The sequence below is a fragment of the Muntiacus reevesi genome, chromosome 1 (genome assembly GCF_963930625.1).
Source record: "Muntiacus reevesi chromosome 1, mMunRee1.1, whole genome shotgun sequence".
Taxonomy (NCBI): domain Eukaryota; kingdom Metazoa; phylum Chordata; class Mammalia; order Artiodactyla; family Cervidae; genus Muntiacus; species Muntiacus reevesi.
The window spans coordinates 217118140-217125616 of NC_089249.1; the positions used below are offsets into that span (position 1 = coordinate 217118140).

Below are 7477 nucleotides of genomic sequence, written 5' to 3' on the forward strand. Positions count from 1 at the left end.
AGGAGACCTGACCTGAGTTCGATCCCTGGGTTGGGAAGATCCCCTGGAGAAGGGAATGGCTACCCACTCCAGTATTCTTGCCTGGAGAATTCTATGGACAGAGGAGACTGTAGTGACTACAGTCAGGCTCTTTGGGACCATCGGGTTGCCGGCACGACTGAGCAGGTTGGCTTAGGAAGCGAGCCTCAGATCAGGGCTCTGGGATTGTTTCCTCATTTAAAAACTGGTTGTCAACTTCCATAGGGTTGTTAAGAGACCAGATGAGAAAACAGAATGCCCAGCCCACCACACTGGGCCTGGCCACAGAATTCCAGTGGGAGATGTCAGTTACTTGTGTTCTGATGTTATTTGGCAATCCCCAAGCTTCAGAAGTTTTAATCCTCCTTCATTTGGTATTTCTCACCCATATGGTTAAAAGGAATCATGACTATACAGACCTTTCAAGCTTGGTCAAGAAGATAAATAAGTATTAAGGGGTTTTGTACATTAGAAAAAGAGAACTATTCTTCCCTTCCCCCAAACTGCATGATTTTAAGGAAATGGTGTATTCTTTTTAAAAATAATTTCAGCAAAAATAAACGAATTGAAGATATTAAGTAATCAAAAGTAAAAATGTGATGCTAATCGTCAAGGTGGTGCCATGCGACCTAAGAGTGGGGAACCCCGCAGTCCCACCGTTTCTCCCGCGTGGAGCACCATTGGCCACCCGGCGAACTCCGCCCCCTCCTCGCTTCTCGCGTCGGGGGGAGGCGGCAGAAGGGGCTGGAGCGAGTGGCTTTGACGGCACCAAGGTCAAGGGGGACGGCGGGTTCCGTCCCAATTTCTTGGGGCTTGGAGGACACTACGCGCCCAATCTCCGAAGGCCGGGTTCAGCACTTCCAGCCGTGCGACCTTGGTTTCCGAGACTTCCTGGAGTCCAGTTTCCTCTTTGGGAAATAGAATGGCCAAGGCTGCCAGTGCTGGTTTAGGGCGCACGGGGACCAGGGTCTACGGCCTCAGAAGGCGAAGGGTCAGTCTTGCGCCTCTGCGGTGCTGGGCTCAGACCGCCGGCCTATCGGGACAGGACTGGCAAGCCAACAGAGCCGGCGACCCTCCGCAAGGCCCCAGCTCGCGCGGATTCTAAGATGAGGACAAAGCCCGCCCGGATCTACCGTGCGCGCGCCGCTGCGGCCAATGGGAAGCCGGCATGGGGCTGAGTGACAGACCGGCGAAGCCAATGAGCATGCACCTTGTTGAGAGGTGCCCTCGGCTCCGGCATTATAAAGGGCGCCACGAGTCGGCATTGTCAGGCGGCGGCACCGCGCGGCCGGGGCGAGCTTTTGAGTCGGTGGTTCGTGTGCCTGCGGAGGCGGAATAAGCGAGCGCGAGGTCGTAGCGGTTCCGTCGGTAGACGGGGGAGAGGCCCGGCAGCGCGAGCGTGAGCGCGGCCGAGCCCGCGGTGTCTTCTCGGCGGGTGGGGACGAGCGGGCCCCGCGGCGTCATCGGCGGCGAGGTGAGCGGCCGGGCCCGCGGGCGGGAGCCTGGGCGGGAGTGGCGCCGGCCTGACGCGCTGTTGCTGCTCGTTGCAGGAGCCGCGCGCCTCGGCCTAGTATGTCGGAAGCGGGTGAAGAGCAGCCCATGGAAACGACGGGAGCCACCGAGAACGGACATGAGGCTGCCCCGGAAGGCGAGTCGCCGGCCGGGACTGGTACCGGCGTTGCGGCGGGGGCTGGAGGCGGGAGCGCGGCGCCCCAGGCCGGCAACCAGAACGGCGCTGAGGGCGACCAGATCAACGCCAGCAAGAATGAGGAGGACGCGGGGTAAGTGCTGCTGCGGGCCGATGGGGGCGCCGCCTTTGTTCCGGGGCCGCCTTTTGTTGGCGCCACGCGGCGGGGGGAGGGGCGGGCGGCCGGGGCCTGCTCGCGGCCCGCAGACCGGCAACTCCGTGCCGCCCGCTTACGGTGCGCGCTGGAGTTTGCAAGAGTTTGTTGGGTCGACTTTGGCGCCGCCCCGGGGCCGCTGGCGCGGGGACGTGCGGCAAGCGGCCCGGAAGGGGAGTGAGCTCGGAGCAGGGGCCTGGCGGGTCGCGGGCTGCCTAGGCTGCGTGGGCGGAGTTGGCGCGCACCCGGGCCTCCCTCCTCCGACTCCTGCCGAGGGCGGAGTCTCGGTCTGAACTCTGACTCGGCCCCGGAAGCCTCGAGTTCCTTGAAGTGATCGGAGGTGGCAGGGACCGTAGTGTTTTGATACATAATTGATAAGACAAATTAGATTTCTTCCGGTTGTGAGACCTCAGGTCCTAGCTCTCCGGCCAGGTTGTGCTTTCTTTCCTCAACCAACTTAGGGTACGGAGTCACCTGAGGCTTTATTAGGGTCAAGGTTGAGTTTGGAGGGGTAGGGGAGACTCGTTATCATTTTCCAGAGGTAGAGCCCTGTTCTGAATGGTGGCTTTATTTATAATCCTTTCGGTGAGAGCTTTGTCAGGGTCTATTCTTCCAAAATCACAGCTTGGTTATAAGGCTTGTTGCTATATGTCTCACCCCACTCTTTCAGAAAAATGTTCGTTGGTGGCCTGAGCTGGGATACCAGCAAAAAGGATCTAAAAGATTATTTTACCAAATTTGGAGAGGTCGTTGACTGTACAATAAAAATGGATCCCAACACTGGCCGGTCAAGAGGGTTTGGATTTATCCTCTTCAAAGATGCAGCCAGTGTGGAGAAGGTAAGCTGGGTAGTTTACAGTCGGGAGTCTCAGTGTGTTCTAAGACACCATTCTCAGACCATGATTGGCGTATGGGTTTTGCACAGTTGAGTGCTTTGGGAAGAGCAGAGAGGTTGAGAATTTATCCTATCCTTTTCCAAGGGATTAAAAGTAGAGATTAAGTGGAGTAGTGAGTATGGGCAAGGGTGACCAAGGAAGGTTTATAGTGGACTATCTTGTGCCTGTTCTGTACCTTGCTAAAGCAAACATTTCATTGAGAACATTAGAAGAGAGCCCACAGTTGCTAGGAGATAGGTGTTACTTTAACTTCATTTTGCCAAAAAACAGAAGGTTAAGTAGAAGAGATCACATAGCCAGTAAAGGGTGGATTGTGAGGATTCCAGCCCTAGCAGTGCTTTAAGCTTGTGCTTTAAGTTTCTGTTGCTTTACTGCCTTAAATTGGGACTGGCTGGGCAAGAAGAGGGGTGCAGGGCATGGTCAAAAGACTTGGGGATGGGTTGAGGATAGATTTATAAGTGTTTAGGTAAACCAGGTGAAGTTTGGAGATTGGGTTGGGAAGTCAGGTTGGGGGTAGAGTTTGGAGAAGATGAAGCAATTTTGTGTGCCTGTGTTGGGAGTCTTATGGCTGAGAGAAAGAAGGTTCTTGTCTTCGGTCATGCTGCTGAGTTAGAACCCAACTCCCTTCTGTTGGAACAGGTTCTAGACCAGAAGGAGCACAGGCTGGATGGCCGTGTCATTGACCCCAAAAAAGCCATGGCCATGAAGAAAGACCCAGTAAAGAAAATTTTTGTAGGGGGTCTAAATCCTGAAGCCACTGAGGAGAAGATAAGGGAGTACTTTGGCGAGTTTGGGGAGGTGAGTGTGTGGCCCCCACAATGGTCTGCCAGCTGCAGTGATGTTGCCTTCTTACTGGTTCTTGACACCTTGGCTCATTGGAACTTTTTTCCACTGTGGTGTTTGTGGGCCTTTTCCTATGAGTTCCCTATAGGCTCTGAGGTAGAGCTTTGCCTATGTTTGCAGATTGAAGCCATTGAGCTTCCAATGGATCCAAAGTCGAACAAAAGACGAGGCTTTGTTTTCATCACCTTTAAAGAAGAAGAACCTGTGAAGAAAGTGCTGGAGAAAAAGTTCCACACTATCAGTGGAAGTAAGGTAAGGTGTCCCCAGCTGTGTGTGCACTTAGCCTTCTGCTGGAACTGGCCTTTGCAGGTGTGGACTAGGGGTTGAACTACCTCTAAGAGTTCTCCAGGGTGGATGTTACTGTTTCTGTGCAGTGTCTGCTGTCCTGATTGGGACAAGTGGTCCTGTCCTTCAGAGCTAGGCTGGTAGGACAGGATGTCAGGGAGGCAGAATACTGGAGGATGGGCGGCTCCCATGGGATAGGTAGTGTGCTGAGTAGTCTCTTCAATTCCTGACCTAAAGTTAGAGGTCAAGGTGTTCTGGACCTAGAATGCAGTGTGTGTAAGTCCTGCAGTTAAGGTCTCAGAAGATTCTAAAATTGCTGTTTAGTGATTTCTGTGGTGAAGTCTCTCCTGCTATGGACATTGTTGCAGAGCTTTTCTCTTATCTTTTTCCAGCCACAACCACATCTCTTCATTTCCATCCCCTTTGGTCGCTGGCTAAATTAACCCCTGGTCCAAAGATCCTTTCCAAAGAGCTTCCAGGGTCCTGGCCACCTTAAATCCAAGACCAGTTTTGACTTCAAAAGAGCAGAGTCCTTTGCAGTGAGGGGCAACTCTTTCTCCTGAACTCTGAACAAGAGAAAGGATAGGTAGTTCATGCTTTAAGTGTTGAGGCAGTTGGGAGTTGAGGGTGTGACCCACTGGCAGGGTGTGGTAGGCTTTGCCTGAGCAGGAGTGGCAGCCAGATAAGCTGGGACAGGTAGGGTGGGGCTCCTGGAAGTCTCAATCCTGGCTGGGAATTTGAAAGATTGGACTTGGGATTGGGCCCTTAAGTTTTATGTAAGAGAGAGAATCATAAGGGGCTGTTGGGTGAGAGCCATTGTTACCCTATAGTGGACACTGACATGGAAAAGAGGCCTTTTTCTCTGTGCCATGATGTGAAATGGGCATGAAGTGCCCATTTTACGGTGCTGTTAGTCAGACTGCTGATGGTTGGTTGTGAAATGTGTAATTTAGGTGGTTGTATTCAGCAGCTTTAACCTAGTAGGATAGAAAACATGAGATTGCATCACTTGGTGGTAACCTGCCAATTTTTGACTATGCTTGGATGAGGATGTCTTATAGAATGGTTTTTTAATTGGTCTTAATGGGAGACCAATGTTGGTGAAGTTTATCTTAAAAATACACTAAAGGCAGGAGCACAGGAAAGTCCTTGGTGTTTCCACTCACAGTAGGCAGAGTTTTGAGCAAAAAGGAAATTGACTTTTATGTCCTAGCAGGGGAGATACACCTGGCCCATCCCAATCGTAGATGAGTGTTTGGAGGAGGAAGGAGCAGCGGGATGGCCTTAAGGAATGCTGTCCTGAGCCCCAGTGGCTTTTTTCCTCTGTAGGATGGAGGTCAGGGTTGCCACCTCAATTGTGTATTTGAGTGGAATGTTTTATTTCTTCTTGGGGTGGGGAGGGGGTGGGAAGGAACCTGCTTTCTCTAGGCTCCCTTACCTGGGAAGCCTTCTCTGACTTCCTTGCTCAAGGTGGTGTCTTGCTACACTGGACTGGCACTGGCTTAGCTGTCCCTCTCCTCCCACTTGTTAAGGTATAGAGTGGCCAAGGGTGACCATCAGCAGACCTGCGGGTGTGTCTCATTGTTTTTCAAGTAGTCTGGGAAAAGGTTTGAGCAAAAAAGGCCAATGTGAATCTTGGTCTGAGTTTTAGTTGAAGTTCTGAGCTAGTCCAAGTATGGTTTCCTCCTCCAGCATGTCTTGAGCAGATAGACAAGATCTACCACCTTAATGTTTGTCATTGAAGGCTTTTGTGTACACTCCCTGTTTAGGGCTTGTCCTACTGGCATGACCCACTGTTTTCTTGACTTTTAGTGTGAAATCAAGGTGGCTCAGCCCAAAGAGGTTTATCAACAGCAGCAGTATGGCTCTGGGGGCCGTGGGAATCGCAATCGAGGGAACCGAGGCAGTGGTGGCGGTGGCGGAAGTGGAGGTGAGTAGAACCCAGATGAAGATGGGTCCTGTTTCCCTGCCTGCATGGAGCTTCTGTGTTTGTCTTGGGGGTTTTCTGGTGCTTGTTGCAGCAGGGTGGGTGCGATCAGGGATGGCTCCTGAGTCGATGCTATGCTGCTGCTTGGATTGGAAGAGCCCATTTTTCTCATGTGGCCTGGGGCCCCAGGGCAGAGGGGGCCTCTGCATCACACTCCACAAGTTTTGAGGGGGCAAGATGGGAGTGTGCTCAGCTCTGTGGCTGTCCTGAGTCTTGGTACACCCGTGGGTGGGTGGGCTGAAGGATAGGGCAATGCTGTGCCAGGCGCTTATCCTCCATCCATCCCAGGCCCTTCTGACTCCAAAGCCTGAACTCCATCCTTTTTAAGGCCAAGCTGCCAGGGAGGGTGGGGGTGATCAGTGGGTGATGTGAATGAAAGTGAGCTGCCTTGGTTGCCCCAGTGAAGTTAGTGTTCTGGCCTGGCCTTAGCTCTAGCTTGGGTCTCTCAGGCCCTCTACACCAGGACAGCAGCCCCTTGGCTTTTCTGAGTTGCCATAGTAACCTCGCCACCCAAAGGGCAGGATTTCCTCCATCCTAGCTCCTGCGTGTGCTAAATGGTCCATGGGCCCCTGTGCCCTGCTCCCCCCACAGGTCAGAGTCAGAGTTGGAATCAGGGCTACGGCAGCTACTGGAACCAGGGCTACGGCTACCAGCAGGGCTACGGGCCCGGCTATGGCGGCTACGACTACTCGCCCTATGGCTATTACGGCTACGGCCCCGGCTACGACTACAGTAAGTAGGAGAGGGAGGCCCCCATCCACTCACCCCGGGAGGCAGGAAAGACAGTTGCAGGGGCCATTGGCAGCAGGGGCTTTGGAGTCGGACAGGCTGGGCTTTTGTCTGAGTGGATTTTGAGCTTTTGGGTTTCAGGAAGGTGGGGTGACATCCTACCAACAGAGTTGTTGGTTCTGGTGAGGATGCATATCAAGCGCCTGGCACAGGGGTAAATGTTCAGCAAGTTGTAGCTACTTTCATTGTTGTTCTTGTCCCTAGGTCAGGGTAGTACAAATTACGGGAAGAGCCAGCGACGCGGTGGCCATCAGAATAACTACAAGCCATACTGAGGCTTCAGCAGGAGTGCCTGACTGACCACACACGCTTTGTTTGGATATCGAGTGAACACAATTATGTACCAAATTTAACTTGGCAAACTTTCTATGGCCTGTCCCATGTGCATCTTATTTAAAATTTCCCCCCTGGAAATCACTCTCTTGTTTAATATTTCCAGAGCTCTAGTTGTTTAGGCAGCGTGTGGTTTCTCAAGAGGCCAGAGCGGCATTATGGGCTGATTTTTATTACCGGGTTACCCAGAACCAGATTGGAGGGTCTGCTTCCTGCTGCCGCTCTGCAGCCTGGACCTGTGGACCCTGGTTGTAAAGAGTAAATTGTACTTTAGAAAACCAGTGTCACCTTTTTTTCACCTTTTAGTTTTATATTATTTGTGTCATACATTTCCTATAATGGAAGTGTTAATTTTACTGTACTTTTTGGTACCTTTTGGGAATCTAATGTATTGTAAGGTATTTTACACGTGTCCTGATTTTGCCACGACCTGGATATTGAAGCTATCCAAGCTTTTGAAATAAAAACTTAAAAACCCCCAAGCC

General features: G+C 52.2%; 1 protein-coding gene across 2 annotated transcripts; it reads left to right on the top strand.

The window, feature by feature from the left end:
- The first annotated feature begins 1270 nt into the window (after positions 1-1270).
- On the top strand, positions 1271-7474 carry HNRNPAB (heterogeneous nuclear ribonucleoprotein A/B). Of its 2 annotated transcripts, XM_065918324.1 has the most exons (8): positions 1271-1492; positions 1569-1799; positions 2530-2698; positions 3395-3553; positions 3719-3850; positions 5696-5813; positions 6462-6602; positions 6864-7474. In XM_065918324.1, the coding sequence occupies exons 2-8, from the start codon at positions 1591-1593 to the stop codon at positions 6932-6934; spliced, it is 999 nt and encodes a 332-aa protein (XP_065774396.1). In that variant the 5' UTR covers positions 1271-1492; positions 1569-1590; the 3' UTR covers positions 6935-7474. The 2 variants fall into 2 exon arrangements, with proteins under 2 accessions (XP_065774396.1, XP_065774397.1); XM_065918325.1 differs by lacking the exon at positions 6462-6602.
- Positions 7475-7477: the final 3 nt, after the last annotated feature.

Coding starts and splice junctions, on each gene's coding strand:
- HNRNPAB (XM_065918324.1), top strand. CDS start 1,591: ATGTCGGAAGCGGGTGAAGAGCAGCCCATGGAAACGACGGGAGCCACC. Junction 2,699..3,394: donor ATGCAGCCAGTGTGGAGAAG/GTAAGCTGGGTA, acceptor CTGTTGGAACAG/GTTCTAGACCAGAAGGAGCA. Junction 5,814..6,461: donor TGGCGGTGGCGGAAGTGGAG/GTGAGTAGAACC, acceptor CTCCCCCCACAG/GTCAGAGTCAGAGTTGGAAT.